This window comes from Scyliorhinus torazame, chromosome 9 (genome assembly GCF_047496885.1).
Source record: "Scyliorhinus torazame isolate Kashiwa2021f chromosome 9, sScyTor2.1, whole genome shotgun sequence".
Classification (NCBI taxonomy): domain Eukaryota; kingdom Metazoa; phylum Chordata; class Chondrichthyes; order Carcharhiniformes; family Scyliorhinidae; genus Scyliorhinus; species Scyliorhinus torazame.
Genome location: NC_092715.1, coordinates 23,719,921 through 23,736,437, shown reverse-complemented (window position 1 = coordinate 23,736,437; position 16,517 = coordinate 23,719,921). Strand labels below are relative to the sequence as shown.

Here is a 16,517-nt window from a genome sequence, read left to right as displayed (position 1 = left end):
ACAAGTCCCAAAAGACGTGCTGTTTGGTGAATTGGGCATTTTGAATTCTCCTTCAGTGTACCTGAACAAGGGCCAGAGTGTGGCTAGAGGATTTTCACAGTAACTTCATTGCAGTATTAATGTAAGACTACTTGTGACACTCAGAAAGATTATTATTATTACAAGGCTAGGATTACAGCAGCCAATTGCAGTGCTGGCTCAGATCAGCTAGTTTGACACAGGAAGTTGTAAATTATGGGGCCTTCTGTATAGCTCAGGTACTTATTATGGCAGTTCACTTTTCGGTGTTTGTCATCGAATTTTTCCTCTTCTTCTCCTGCCATTTTAAAAACATTTATTCACAGGAGGTGGGTGGTTAAGACCAGCATTTTTTGCCCATTCTTAATTGATATTATGAAGGTTGTGTCTGGCCTTTTCCTTGAACCACTGCTATCCATGAAGGTGCAGCCACAGTGCAGTTAGTGTGGGAGCTCCAAGATTCTGCCTCAATTTCCCATCACATCCACAATATTACTAAACTGAGTGTGCCAAGCAGGCATTCAAGTATATGAACTGTGGGGCGACATGGTGGCGCAGCACTTAGCACTGCTGCTTCACGGTGCTGAGGACCCGGGTTCGAATCCCGGCCCTGGATCACTGTCTATGTGGAGTTAGCACATTCTCCCCACGTCTGCATGTGTCTCACCCCCACAACCCAAAGATGCTCAGGGTAGGTGGATTGGCCACGCTAAATTGCCCCTTAATTGGAAAAAAAAAAGAATTGGGCAGTAAAAAAAAAAAATTTTTTTTGTTTTAAACATCTTTTTTTCAGATGTACATGATGAAAAAGCTACGTCACTCTTAAGAATGAAAGCTGGGGGAGACAGGGGGCCATCGACTGAAGTAATATTTGCAGAGGCACCTGGAAAACTGGAGCTATAACAGGAGTCATCAGTGGCAGCTCATGCATCATAATCAAAGGATTTAAACTCCCTGCTTTCTGGTGATTGAATGGCCAGATTCCCAGAGCTCTGGAGTTGTTCTGTAGGGAGTGGGTGGGGGTGTTTGACGACTAACAGACAGGACTCCCCTGTCACCTCAGCAATTGCTGCATTCCAAGCATCAGTAAGCCAGCAGAATGTAGACGCCATCCTGTTTATGTGCACTGATGAAAGGTCATCACCCTGTAACGTGAACCCGACATTCCTCTCTACCACGCACGCTGCCTCAGTTTTCCCCGGCATCTGTTTCTTATTGCAGGTTTCAAACATTTTTTGTCCCACGAGATGCCAATTGTAGCTGCGATGAAGTGAGAGGACTTGCATTCTGTGTTTTAACATTCCTCGTAGAAATGCTTTAGTGCTTTGTGCACAATGGAATATGTTAAAACGGAACGCCTACTGTTAGATAGGCAGACATTGGGGCATGGCAAGATCCCATGCAGGACAATCAAATAACCAATTAGCATTCAATTCTGACAATTCAAAATCTACTCCTGATTGTATATAAATAAATACATTTTAAATAAATAAATAAAATTAAGTTTATTTGGCCCGAACGTGGGGGTAATATTTTGTATTCTGGGAGAGGTGAGATTCAAAGAAGGGTTAAGGACGATGGAATCAAGATGAAAGAGCAAAACAATTCTTAAACAGAGGTTCTGAAAGCTTAGGAGGAGTGGCCACTTCCTGGGGTGCCACTCTGCTTTGGGAAGAGAACTGAGGAAGCCTTCCGGCCAAACCAGAGAAGTGTCTGTTTTTCAGAAAGCAGTTTTAAATCAGCTACCCAGTTAAGCCATAAAGGTTCTGCGGCTGCAAAACAGCAAGTCTGGTGTCTGAAAATTTGAAGTTCCACAGCACAGTGGACGTGAGAAGTGAGATATCATGTGGTGTACCTCACTAAAGCTTTGTCTTGGGGGGTAATATTACTGTTTTTTTTAATTAAAAATCTACAAGGGATTGTGTCTGGAGGGTGTTTATTTGTCAGTCTAACCAAGTAGGAAGTCTTTCTGAGGGAATGTACTGCAAGGCTAATTTTAACTGCGTAAATGTAATCTTGTGTGTTTACGTTTGCTTTTCTTTTTTTATCCTTCATGGGTTGTGGGCGTTACTGGCAGAGCCAGCATTCTGGAGTCGCCCCACCCATTCATTTGTTAATGAAGGTTTTAGTTTAATGTTTCCCCAAGTGTTACTGGAATTTGTGGCTCCTGAATTCAGTAAACGTAACCTCTCGTGATCAAAATACAAAAAAGGTCATGATACGCAGGCCAAGTTTCCCTTTGAAATTTGGTTTCGGCAGCAATTACCACCTGTGGATCATAACATAACCAAACAACATTGCAAAGCTGGATTGAGCAGAGAGGAGCAAATTATCTGATCACTTAAAATTACATAATTCAAACAAAGAATGGACCAAATCTTTTGGTTCACAACAAGTGGTTCTTCCTGATTTTCTCTGAATAGTCGCGGGGTGTTTAGCACCCACTAAAACAGGCAGATGAGAATCTTTGTTTCATGTCTTAAAAAATACATCTGTGACAATTCAGGCTTCTTTCAGTGTTGCACTGATGTGATCATGTGCTTGAACCACAGCTATCAGACAATGCGCCCTTCTCTCACTGGAGTATTGAAAACAGGTCTGGAAGTGCAAAGTAACCAGCGATGAGGGAAAGAAACAATTCAGATTAGGACCATTTTCATCAGACCGTTTTACCGCCTTTGTTAAAACAGAAGAGTGTTACCTGCCGCTCCAGTGAGAATCTTTTTGTCATCTTCTCGTCTGGAGTTAACCCAGAATTATATTCACCAAATCGTCTGTCAACAAATGTATTGGCCTTCCCCTTGTCCTGGTATTCTTTCAACAAAGTTTCTGTGCGCTGGAACACAAGTGAATGATGAAAGTATCTTAAATTTTCCGGTAATATGGACAAGGTAATATTCGGCTATTTGCTTACAATTTAAAAATTATTTTTCGAGTACTCGATTCATTTTTTTCAATTAAGGGGCGTTCAATCTTTGGGTTGTAGGGGCGAAACCCACGCAAACACGGGGAGAATGTGCAAACTCCACACGGACGGTGACCCAGAGCCGGGATTGAACCCGGGGCCTCGGCGCCATGAGACTGCAGTGCTACCTCTGCAGCACCGAGCTGCCCTGGCTATTTGCTTACACAATGACTCAATAGTCTGTCAATTTCAAAAAGCTGCCACAGGCACGAGACCAAATAGCCTCCTTCTGCAGTGCAGGTTTATATGATTCCATCATTGTTTTTCTGGTTATCCCAGAGTTGGCATGACTTTGAAAATATACAAAGACAGAATACACAGAATTTGCTAAATAAGGACATGTTGTTCCATGCTTCATTTGTTAGATATTTTTCCTCACTCTTCAACACAAAGACATTTTTGTGGTACCAAATTTCTGGAAATGAGAGCTGATAACAGTGAGGTTAAATCAACAGGATCTCTGGGACCTTAGTGAACGAGTGTTTCTTCTTACCCAATAAGATTTGAGAGAAAAACAAAGGAATGATGGAAAAAAAGGGTTGAATTAGAGCCAAATCAGGTGCAGAATTTGCAGCAACACCTGAACAACCTTCAGGTTTCTTAAGTGGCAAGAAACATTCACATCACACACAAGTGCCAGACAATGACCATCTCCAACAAGAGTGAATCTAACCACCCTCCCTTGACATTCAATGGCATCATCATCACTGAATTCCCCACTATCAACCTCCTAGTAGTTACCATTGACCAGAAACTAAACTGGACTAACCATATTAATACTGTGGCTACAAGAGCAGGCCAGAGGCGAGGAATCCTGCAGTGAGTAACTCACTTCTTGAACCCATAAAGCCTATTCATCATCTACAAGGCACAAGAGTGAATGACTACTGTCCGTTGGTCTCGAGATCCAAGGGCTTTGAGAGGTTGGTCATGAGACACATCAACTCCATACTCCCAGAATGTCCACTGCAATTCGCATACCGCCACAACCAGTCCAGAGCAAATGCCATCTCCTTGGCCCTACACTCATCCCTGGAGCATCTCGACAAGAAGGACTCCTACGTCAGACTCCTATTCATAGACTACAGCTCTGCCTTCCACACTATAATCACAGCCGAGCTCATATGCAAACTCCAAAACTTAGGACTTGGCTCCTCCCTCTGCAACTAGATCCTCGACACTTCCCGACCGATACACCACAATCAGTAAGCATAAACAACAACACCTCCTCCCCGATAGTCCTCAATACCGGGGCCCCACAAGGCTGCGTACTTAGCCCTCTACTATATACTTAACGGCACAGCCTCTACAGCTCTCTGTGGTAAAGAATCCCACAGATTTACTATCCTCGGAGAAAATAAATTCCTCCTCATCTCTATCTGAAATGGATTGCCCTTTACTCTGAGATTATGCCCTCTGGTCCTATACTCTCCCACGAGAGGATACAACGTTCCAACATCTACCCTGTCAAGCCTTCTGAGAATCCGATATGTCTCAATAAGGCCACCTCTCATTCTTCCGAACATCAGTGAGTACAGGCCCAACCGACTCAACCTTTCCTCATAAGAAAATCCCTCCATACCCGGATCACATACTGTGGGGTTGTTCTCATTAGAACAGAGAATGTTGTGGGAAGCTTTTTAATAGAGGGGTTAAACATTCTGATGGAAAGAAACTATCAAAACCTATCTATGCTGTTTCCACTAGCAGCAGGATCAGTAACCAGAGGACAACAATTTAAGGTGTTTTGCAAAAGAACCAAAGAGGAGATGAGATGATTTTGTTTTAAGCTTAGCGAGTTTATTATCTAGAGTACGCTGCCGGAAACTGTGGTGGAAGCAGATTCAATAACTTTCAGAATAGAATTGGGTATGTACTTGAAAGGAGAAAAGAGATGGGGAATAGGACTAATCAGACTGTTCTTTCGACAAGCTGACACAGGCAGGGTGGGCCAAATGGCCTCCTTCTGTCGTTCTGCCCAGCAACAGATTAAGTAACATATATAACAAGTAATATACTCTCTTACCCTTTTAATAGATTTCGATCTTGATACTCCAGGTAACCCGCGGTCATGTTTTGTCTTCCTGCCAAGAATATTGAACTTCTGCTTGTTTATTTTCACCTCAAACGGATTTGTCTTAATGTCTCGCGTGGACTTTGTCTTCCGTACGTTATCAGAAGTAATCTTCTTCTTCTGAGCTTTCCCCATCTTTCACAGTTCTGAATAATTGTAAAAAGAAATACTCTTTGTAACTTCCAAATCCAAGGAAGATTCATATTTAAGAGAAATACAGGGTAACATTTCACCAAGACGTGGTTCAAGCTGTTTTACAATAAGTGATATAGAAACGGGAGGAGGACATTTCACCCCTTGAGCCTTTCAAAAGATCATGGGCTGGATTCTCCGTTTTGGAGACTAAGTCGCCACTCCGGCGTGAAAACTTTTACGCCAGGAAAACTGGAGTAAAACAGCCAGCGATACCCCATTTTGCTGAGAGCTAGCAGGGAGGCAGCAGAGAGCTCGCAGCTCTAGCTGCTCATAAGGCCCTCAGCACTTCCGGTTCCGGGGCCGTGCATTCACACGGCGGCCTGCGTTCCATGGCGGACTCCACCCCATGTCTGAACTGCGACCTACCCCCATACACCCAATACCTAACTTCACACTATATCCCTAATGCCTTTGTTCCTCAGCTTAAACAGGGACCTAGCATCATTGTGGAAATACTCGTTAGGGTTAGCCTAACTCTAACTACAAATATACACAAATATCTAACTACCAACTCTAATTACAAATATAATAACTACAAACTCTATGGGTTTTTTGAAAACATTTTATTAAGGCATTTATGATTTATAACAACAATCATAAATGTAAACATAACTCAGTAAATAACACCTCCCCCAACCAACAACCATACCCAGCCAACATGGCTTACATACACAATTCCCCAGTCCCTCCCCCTCCACACGATGATCTCGCCTAAACTAAACTATCTCCCCCTACCCCTCCCATTCCCTAAACACCCCCCCTTATTGAATCTGCTAACAGTTTAATTTTCCCCAACGAAGTCGATAAACGGCTGCCACAGACGAACCCTAATACTGATCCTCTTAGGGCGAACTTGATCTTCTCAAGCTTGGGAAACCCAGCAATGTCGCTAACCCAGACACCCGATTTTGGGGGCTCAGAGTCCCTCCACGTCAATAAGATCCATCTCCAAGCTACCAAGGAGGCAAAGGCCAAAACGTCAGCCTCTCTCGCCCCCTGGACTCCCGGGTCTTTCGACACTCCAAAAATCGCCACCTCTGGACTCGGCGCCATCCTTGTTTTTAGCACCGTGGACATGACTTTGGCAAATCCCTGCCAGAATCCCCTAAGCTTCGGACACGCCCAAAACATGTGGACATGATTCGCGGGCACTCCCGCATACCGCCCACACCTGCCCTCCAACTCTTCAAAGAACCTGCTCATCCGGGCCACCGTCATGTGTGCCCGGTGGACCATCTTAAATTGTATCAGGGAGCTTCCGGGTGCGGCGATGACCAGCTGAGTCGCACGTTTCGGCAGCTCCCTGTGAAACGGACTTTTGGGCTCTTGATAGGAGCCCCAACGGCAATTTTAACGGCTGAAAACACCGTGCGGTAAACCAGAAGGGTGTTCCCCCTGAACACGGATGGAAAAAGGAGAGGAAAGTGGCCGGATTGCAGCGGATCCTTTGGAACAACGGCAAGGAAGGCAAGCAGAAACCAAGATGGCGTCGGAAGGTGGCAGTTTCATATGGGGCCCTGAACAACAAGAGTTTTTGAAACGCTGCGTGGAGGAGATAAAAAAGGAAATGAAGAAAGAGTTGTTGGCCCCGATATTACAGGCGATTGAAGGGCTGAAAGAGGAACAAAAGACCCAGGAGCAGGAGCTTCGGGTCGTGAAGGCGAAAGCAGCAGAGAATGAAAACGACATACAGGGCCTGGTGGTGAAGTCGGAGATACAGGAGGCACACCAGAAACGATCTGTGGAGAGGTTGGAGGCACTGGAAAATAACGCAAGGAGGAACAACTTGAGGATTCTTGGCCTTCCTGAAGGTGTGGAGGGGGCGGACGTCGGGGCATATGTGAGCACGATGCTGCACTCGTTAATGGGAGTGGAGGCCCCGACGGGTCCGTTGGAGGTGGAGGGAGCATACCGAGTTATGGTGCGAGGACCGAGAGCAGGAGAAGCTCCCAGAGCCATAGTGGTGAGATTTCTCCGTTTTAAGGATAGAGAAATGGTCCTTAGATGGGCGAAGAAAACTCGGTGTAGTAAATGGGAGAACGCGGTGATCCGCGTCTATCAAGATTGGAGTGCGGAGGTGGCGAGAAGGAGGGCGAGCTTTAATCGGGCCAAAGCGGTACTTCACAAAAAAAAGATAAAGTTTGGAATGCTGCAACCGGCAAGACTGTGGGTCACATATCAAGGGAGGCACCACTACTTTGAGACGGCAGATGAAGCGTGGACTTTTATTGTAGAAGAAAAATTGGAATGATTGGACTACGAAAATGAACGTTTGGACAAAGTAGTGGGACGAGTGGGGGGGTGGGGGCGAAGAGGGATTGTATGATTAATCCTGCGGTATGGTAACTTTTCTTTCTCCCACAGGTGGTGATGGGGGGAGGTGGGGAGGGAGAGGAGATGGGGCGTTGGCCATGGGAGGCGGGGGCCGAGGGAGAGGCGCGGGCTTGGTTCCCGCGCTATGATAATTATGGCGGGAATAGAGAAGCAGGAAGGAGGGGGCGCCGCACGGGGCGAGCCGTGATCACGGGGGGAAGCCGAGGTCAGCCAGAGTTTGCTGACTTCTGGGAGCAACATGGGGGGAGTAATTACGCTAGCGGGGGGTCTAGCGGGGGGGGGGGGGGGGGGGGTGAGGGGGGAATTACTGGGTTGCTGCTGCTGGGGGAAGGGGGGAGTGGGTGCGGGAAAGGATGGGCGGGGGGGCACCGTCTGGGAGAAATACAGCCGCGTGGGAACTGGGCGAGAAGCTGGAAAAAGATGATGGCTAACCGGCAAGGGGGGGGGGGGGTGGGAAGCCCCCCAACTCGGCTGATCACGTGGAACGTGAGGGGGCTTAACGGGCCGATAAAGAGGGCACGAGTACTCGCACACCTTAAGAAACTTAAAGCAGATGTGGTCATGTTACAGGAAACGCACCTGAAACTGATAGATCAGGTTAGGTTGCGCAAAGGATGGGTAGGGCAGGTGTTCCATTCGGGGCTGGATGCGAAAAACAGGGGGGTGGCTATATTAGTGGGGAAGCGGGTAATATTCGAGGCAAAGACTATAGTGGCGGATAACGGGGGCAGATACGTGATGGTGAGTGGCAAATTACAGGGAGAGATGGTGGTGTTGGTAAACGTGTATGCCCCGAATTGGGACGATGCCAATTTTATGAGGCGAATGCTAGGACGCATCCCAGACCTAGAGACCGGAAAGCTGATAATGGGGGGAGACTTTAACATGGTGTTGGAACCAAGGCTGGATAGGTCGAAGTCCAGGACTGGAAGGAGGCCGGCAGCAGCCAAGGTGCTCAAGGATTTTATGGAGCAGATGGGAGGGGTGGACCCGTGGAGATTCAGTAGACCTAGGAGTAAGGAGTTCTCGTTTTTCTCCTATGTCCATAAAGTCTATTCACGCATAGACTTTTTTGTGTTGGGTAGGGCATTGATCCCGAGGGTGAGGGGAACGGAATATACGGCTATAGCCATTTCGGATCATGCCCCACACTGGGTAGACTTGGAGATAGGGGAGGAAACAAGAGGACGTCCACCCTGGAGAATGGATATGGGACTAATGGCGGATGAGGAGGTGTGCTTAAGGGTGAGGGGATGCATTGAAAAGTACTTGGAACTCAATGACAATGGGGAGGTTCAGGTGGGAGTGGTCTGGGAGGCGTTGAAGGCGGTGGTTAGGGGGGAGCTGATATCAATAAGGACACATAAAGGGAAGCAGGAGAGTAAGGAACGGGAGCGGTTGTTGCAAGAACTTTTGAGGGTGGACAGACAGTATGCGGAAGCACCGGAGGAGGGACTGTATAGGGAAAGGCAAAGGCTGCATGTGGAATTTGACTTGCTGACCACAGGCACTGCAGAGGCACAATGGAGGAAGGCGCAGGGTGTACAGTATGAATATGGAGAGAAGGCGAGCAGATTGCTGGCACACCAATTGAGGAAAAGGGGAGCAGCGAGGGAAATAGGGGGGGTGAGAGACGAAGATGGAGAGACGGAGCGGGGAGCGGAGAGAGTGAATGAAGTGTTTAAGACATTTTATAAAAAATTGTATGAAGCTCAACCCCCGGATGGGAGGGAGAGAATGATGGAGTTTTGGGATCGGCTGGAAATTCCCAAGGTGGAAGAGCAGGAAAGGATGGGATTGGGAGCACAGATCACGGTAGAAGAAGTGGTGAAAGGAATTAGGAACATGCAGACGGGAAAGGCCCCGGGACCGGACGGATTCCCAGTTGAATTTTACAGAAAATATTTGGACTTGCTCGCCCCGCTACTGACGAGGACCTTCAACGAGGCAAAGGAAAGGGGACAACTGCCTCCGACTATGTCAGAAGCAACGATATCGCTTCTTTTAAAGAAGGAAAAGGATCCGCTACAATGCGGGTCCTACAGACCAATCTCCCTCCTCAATGTAGATGCCAAGGTCTTGGCCAAGGTAATGGCAATGAGAATAGAGGAATGTGTCCCGGGGGTGGTTCATGAGGACCAAACTGGGTTTGTGAAGGGGAGACAGCTGAACACGAACATACGGAGGTTGTTAGGGGTAATGATGATGGCCCCACCAGAGGGTGAAACGGAGATAGTAGTGGCGATGGATGCCGAGAAAGCATTTGATAGAGTGGAGTGGGATTATCTGTGGGAGGTGTTGAGGAGATTTGGGTTCGGAGAGGGGTATGTTAGATGGGTGCAGCTGTTGTATAGGGCCCCAGTGGCGAGTGTGGTCACGAATGGACGGGGATCGGCATATTTTCGGCTCCATAGAGGGACAAGGCAGGGATGTCCTCTGTCCCCATTACTGTTTGCACTGGCGATTGAGCCCCTGGCGATAGCGCTGAGAGGTTCCAAGGGATGGAGGGGAATACTTAGGGGAGGAGAAGAACACCGGGTATCTTTATATGCGGATGATCTGCTACTATATGTGGCGGATCCAGCGGAGGGGATGCCAGAAATAATGCGGATACTTGGGGAGTTTGGGGATTTTTCAGGGTATAAATTGAACATGGGAAAGGGTGAGCTGTTTGTGGTGCATCCAGGGGAGCAGAGTAGAGAAATAGAAGACCTACCGTTGAGGAAGGTAACAAGAGACTTTCGTTACCTGGGGATCCAGATAGCTAAGAATTGGGGCACATTGCACAGGCTAAATTTGACGCGGTTGGTGGAACAGATGGAGGAAGATTTCAAGAGATGGGATATGGTAGCATTGTCAATGGCAGGGAGTGTGCAGGCAGTTAAGATGGTGGTCCTCCCGAGATTCCTTTTTGTGTTTCAGTGTCTCCCGGTGGTGATCACGAAGGCTTTTTTCAAAAGGATAGAAAAGAGTATCATGGGTTTTGTTTGGGCCGGGAAGACTCCGAGAGTGAGGAAGGGATTCTTACAGCGTAGTAGGGATAGGGGGGGGCTGGCACTACCGAGCCTAAGTGAGTATTATTGGGCCGCTAATATTTCAATGGTGAGTAAGTGGATGGGAGAGGAGGAAGGAGCGGCGTGGAAGAGATTAGAGAGGGCGTCCTGTAGGGGGACCAGCCTGCAGGCTATGGTGACAGCCCCATTGCCGTTCTCACCAAGGAACTATACCACGAGTCCAGTGGTGGTAGCTACACTGAAGATTTGGGGACAGTGGAGACGACATAGGGGAAAGACCGGAGCACTGGGGGGGTCCCCGATAAGAAACAACCATAGGTTTGCCCCGGGGGGAATGGATGGGGGATATGGAATGTGGCAAAGAGCAGGTATAACGCAATTGAAAGATCTATTTGTGGATGGGAAGTTTGCGAGTCTGGGAGCGCTGACCGAGAAATATGGGTTGCCCCAAGGGAATGCATTCAGGTACATGCAATTGAGGGCTTTTGCGAGGCAGCAGGTGAGGGAATTCCCGCAGCTCCCGACACAAGAGGTGCAGGACAGAGTCATCTCAAAGAAATGGGTGGGGGACGGTAAGGTGTCGGATATATATAGGGAAATGAGAGACGAAGGGGAGACTATGATGGACGAACTAAAAGGGAAATGGGAAGAAGAGCTAGGGGAGGAGATTGAGGAGGGGATGTGGGCAGATGCCCTAAACAGGGCAAACTCGTCGTCCTCGTGCGCCAGGCTAAGCCTGATTCAGTTTAAGGTATTACACAGGGCACATATGACTGGAACACGGCTCAGTAAATTTTTTGGGGTGGAGGATAGGTGTGCGAGGTGCTCGAGAAGCCCAGCGAATCATACCCATATGTTTTGGTCATGCCCGGCACTACAGGGGTTTTTGATGGGGGTGACAAAGGTGCTTTCGAAAGTAGTAGGAGTCCGGGTCGAACCAAGCTGGGGGTTGGCTATATTTGGGGTTGCACAAGAACCGGGAGTGCAGGAGGCGAAAGAGGCCGATGTTTTGGCCTTTGCGTCCCTAGTAGCCCGGCGCAGAATATTGCTAATGTGGAAAGAAGCCAAGCCCCCGGGGGTGGAGACCTGGATAAATGATATGGCGGGGTTCATAAAGTTAGAGCGGATTAAGTTCGTCCTAAGGGGGTCGGCTCAAGGGTTTACTAGGCGGTGGCAACCGTTCGTCGAATATCTTGCGGAAAGATAGATAGGGGAGAACAAAGAAGGCAGCAGCAGCGGCCCAGGACTTGGGGGGGGGGGGATGGGGGGAGATGGGGGGGGGGGGGGGTGTGGCCTGAGACAAGGCAGTTGCCAATTAGGGCTAGTTTTTATTTTTAATTTTTTGTTATTTAATATTTATTTATTTGTTGTTGTTTTTGTTTAAATTTAAAAAAGGTCATTATTATCTGTATTGTTACAATGTTGTGTAAAGGATGCACAATGTACTGTGTTGGTTGACCAAAAATTTTCAATAAAATATTATTAAAAAAAAAAAACAATTGTATCAGGCTGAGCCTGGCATATGATGAGGACGTGGTGCCTCTACTCAGAGCATCCTGCCATAGACCTGCCTCTAGCTCCTTACCCAGCTCATCTTCCCACTTGCGCTTTACCTCCCCATCTGGATTCCCTCCCACTCCATGATCTCTTTATAAATTTCCGAGACCTTCCCTTTCCCCCACTCCCGTTTTTGAAACTACATTGTCCCCTCACCTGCAGATAACGAAACCCATTCTCTCCTTGTAGTTCAAACTCCTCCTCCAGATCCTCTCAACATGGAAAGCTCCCATCAATAAACAGGTCCCCCAACCTCTCAATCCCTGCTCTCTGCCACCTCCGAAACCCCCCATTCAACTTCCCCAGCACAAACCGGTGGTTCCCACAAAGTGGAGCCCACACTGACGCTTCCTCCACTCCCATATGCTTCCACCACTGTCCCCAAACTCTCAGAGCCGCCACCACCATCGCGCTTGTGTAGTACCGAACCCGCCTCAACGGCAGAGGTGCCATTACCAATGCCCCTAAACTTGTGCCCTTACATAATGCCGCCTCCACCCGCTCCCATACCTACCCCTCCCCCACTTCCTGGTCGTGGCTATATTTGCCGCCCAATAATAATCCCTGAAGCTCGGTTAGGCCGGCCAGCCACCCCCACCCCAAACCCCGCTCCAACAGCACCTTCCTTACTCGCGGGGTTTTACCCGCCCACACAAACACAGAGATCATCACCACATTGGCCCTCTTGAAAAGAGCTTTTGGGATAAAAATAGGGAGTCACTGGAAAACAAAGAAAAATCTCACGAGAACTGTTGCCTTTACGGTTTTTGTACCTTCCTCGCCAGTGACAACAGGAGCGTGTCCCACCTCCGAAAGTCTTCCTTCATTTGCCCAACGAACCGGGCCAGATTTAATTTATGTAACTGCTCCCATCCCCGTGCCACCTGGATTCCCAAGTATCAAAAAAAACCTCTCACCACTTTAAATGGGACCTCCACCGTCTCCTCTCCTGCCCCTTTGCACTCTTACCCGTGTTCAATTTATACCCCGAGAACAGTCCAAATTCCCCAAGATCCACAATCTCTCCCATTCCCCCTAGTGGGTCAGAAATATACAGGAGTAGGTCGCCCACATATAACGAGACCCTGTACTCCAAACCCTCCCCCCCTTCCACCCTCGGACTAACCCCTTCCAGTCCTTTGACACTCTCAGCGCCAAAGCCAACTGCTCTATAATAATAATATAATAATCGCTTATTGTCACAAGTAGGCTTTGATGAAGTTACTGTGCAAAGCCCCTATAGCCAAGGCAAACAGCAGTGGAGAGAGTGGACATCCCTGCCCCATCGCCCGGTGTAGTCTAAGCTCCGAGCTCACTCGGTTTGTCCGCACACTCGCAGTCGGTGCCTGGTACAACAACCGGACCCAGTCTACAAAGCCCTGCCCAAACCCAAACCGCCCCAGGATCTCCCACAAATAATTCCACTCCACCGGGTCGAAGGCCTTTTCCATCTCCATAGCGACCACTACCTCCACCTCCCTCCCTTCGGAGGGCATCATAATAACATTCTAACATTGGCCGTTAACTGCCTTCCTTTGACAAATCATGTCTGGTCCTCCCCCATCACCCCTGGGACACACTCTTCTATTCTCGAGGTGAAAATCTTGGCCAGCAATTTGACGTCTACATTCAGAAGGGAGATTGGCCTGTACGGCCTGCATTGTTCTGGGTCCTTCTCCAGCTTCAGAATCAGGGAAATCGAAGCCTGTGACATCATTGGGGGAAGGACACCTCGCTCCCTAGCCTCATTAAACGCCCTAACCAGCAAGTGCCCCAGCACCCCAGAAAACCTCTTATAGAATTCCACTGGGTATCCATCCGGCCCCGGGGCCTTGCCCGACTGCATAGCCTCCAATCCCACCACTACTTCAAAGAGCCCGATTGGGGCTCCCAGATCTTCAACAAACTCTATGTTAATAACAATAATTTACTTTTCTGTAAAGTGCTTCAAAGAACAAAGAACATCACAGCACAGGAACAGGCCCTTCGGCCCGCCAAGCCTGCACCGATCCAGATTCCTTATTTAGACCTACTACTTTTTGCCCAAATGATCCGTGTCCCTCCATTCCCCGCCCATTCATGTGTCTATCAAGATACATCTTAAATGTTGCTATCGTGCTTGCCTCCACCACCTCCACTGGCAACACGTTCCGGGCATCCACCACCATTTGCGTGAAAAACTTTCCCCGCACAGCTTCCCTAAACTTTCCCCCTCTCACCTTGAGCCTGTGCCCTCTTGTAATTGAGTCTAGCACCCCGGGAAAAAACTTCTGACCACTGACCCCATCTATACCGCTCATAATTTTGTGGACCTCAATCAGGTCTGCCCTCAGCCTCCGTCTTTCCAATGAAAACAATCCGAGTTTATTCTATCTTCTATGTATCTATGTATGTATTCAACCTCTCCTCATAGCTAGCACCCCCCAGACTAGGCAACAACCTGGTAAACCTTCTTTTCACTCTCTCCAAAGCATTCACGTCCTTCTGGCAGTGTGGCAACCAAAACTGCACGCAATATTCCAAATGTGGCCTAACTAAAATTTTATACAACTGTAACATGACCTGCCAACTATCGTACTCAATGCCCCGGCCGGTGAAGGTAAGCATGCCATATGCCTTCTTGACCACCTTATCGACCTGCATTGCCCTTTCATGGAACTATGGACCTGAATGCCCAGATCCCTCTGTATGTCAATGCTCCTAAGGGTTCTGCCATTTACTGTATAATTCACACCTGAATTGGATCTTCCAAAATGCATCCCCTCACATTTGTCCGAATTGAACTCCATCTGCCATTTCTCTGCCCAAATCTCCAATCTATCTATATTCTGCTGTATTCTCTGACAGTCCCCATCACTATCTCCACCTATCTTAGTGTCATCTGCAAACTTGCTAATCAGACCATCTACATTTTTCTCCAGATCATTTATATATATTACAAACAACAGTTGTCCTGGAACACCACTAGTTACAGATTTCCATTCTGAAAAACTCCCTTCCACTGTTACTCTGTCACCTGCCAAGCCAGTTCTTTATCCATCTAGCTAGCACACCCGAATCCCATGCGACTTTACCTTTTGTACCGGTCAGCCATGAGGATCTTGTCAAATGTGTTACTAAAGTCCATGTAGCCAACATCCACAGCCTGTCCCTCGTCAATTAATTTTGTCCATTCCTCAAAAAACTATCAAGACATGACCTTCCCAGCACAAAACCATGTTGCCCATCATTAACACGTCCATTCGCTTCCAAATGTGAATAAATCCTGTCTCTCAGTATCTTCTCCAACAGCGTCCCCACCACTGACGTCAGGCTCACCGGCCTATAATTACCCAAATCGCTGGCTTTGAAAGCAGACCAAGGCAGGCCAGCAGCACGGTTCAATTCCCGTATCCAGCCTCCCCGAACAGGCGCCAGAATGTGGCGACTAGGGGCTTTTCACAGTAACTTCATTTGAAGCCTACTTGTGACAATAAGCGATTTTCATTTCATTTCATTTCATTAACCAAAAGGACAACACTGGCTATTCTCCAGTCCTCTGGAACCTCGCCTGTGGTCAAAGATGATGCAAAGATATCTGTTAAGGCCCCAGCTATGCCTCTCTTAGAACCTTACAGGGCAGTATAGGCTCTTCGGCCCTCGATGTTGCGCTGATCTGTGAAACCACTCTAAAGCCCATCTACACTATTCCCTGATCGTCCATATGTCTATCCAATGACCATTTGAATGCCCTTAGTGTTGGCGAGTCCACTATTGTTGCAGGCAGGGCATTGCACACCCTTACTACTCTCTGAGTAAAGAACCTACCTCTGACATCTGTCCTATATCTATCTCCCCTCAATTTAAAGCTATGTCCCCTCGTGCTAGACATCACCATCCGAGGAAAAAGGCTCTCACTGTCCACCCTATCTAATCCTCTGATCATCTTGTATGCCTCAATTAAGTCACCTCTTAACCTTCTTCTCTCTAACGAAAATAGCCTGAAGTCCCTCAGCCTTTCCTCATAATATCTTCCCTCCATACCAGGCAACATTCTGGTAAATCTCCTCTGCTTCCAATGCTTCCACATCCTTCCTATAATGCGGCGACCAGAATTGCACGCACTACTCCAAATGCAGCTGCACCAGTTTTGTACAGCTGCAACATGACCTCATGGCTCCGAAACTCAATTCCTCTACCAATAAAAGCTAACACACCGTACGCCTTCTTAACAACCCTCTCAGCCTGGGTGGCAACTTTCACGGATCTATGTACATGGACACCGAGATCTCTCTGCTCATCCACACTACCAAGAATCTTACCATTAGCCCAGTACTCTTGTCTTCCTGTTATTCCTTCCAAAATGAATCACCTCACACTT

General features: G+C 47.9%; 1 protein-coding gene across 1 annotated transcript in view; it reads right to left on the bottom strand.

Annotated features, from left to right (window-relative positions):
• The window catches only part of nop14 (NOP14 nucleolar protein homolog (yeast)), a 72,785-nt gene that overhangs the window by 47,130 nt on the left and 9,138 nt on the right, over positions 1-16,517 (bottom strand). The window contains exons 2-3 of the mRNA XM_072515693.1: positions 5,010-5,203; positions 2,720-2,854 (exon numbers count right to left, since the gene is read on the bottom strand). Coding sequence (XP_072371794.1) covers positions 2,720-2,854; positions 5,010-5,192 — 318 coding nt within the window. The 5' untranslated portion in view covers positions 5,193-5,203. The remainder of the gene's footprint in view (positions 1-2,719; positions 2,855-5,009; positions 5,204-16,517) is intronic.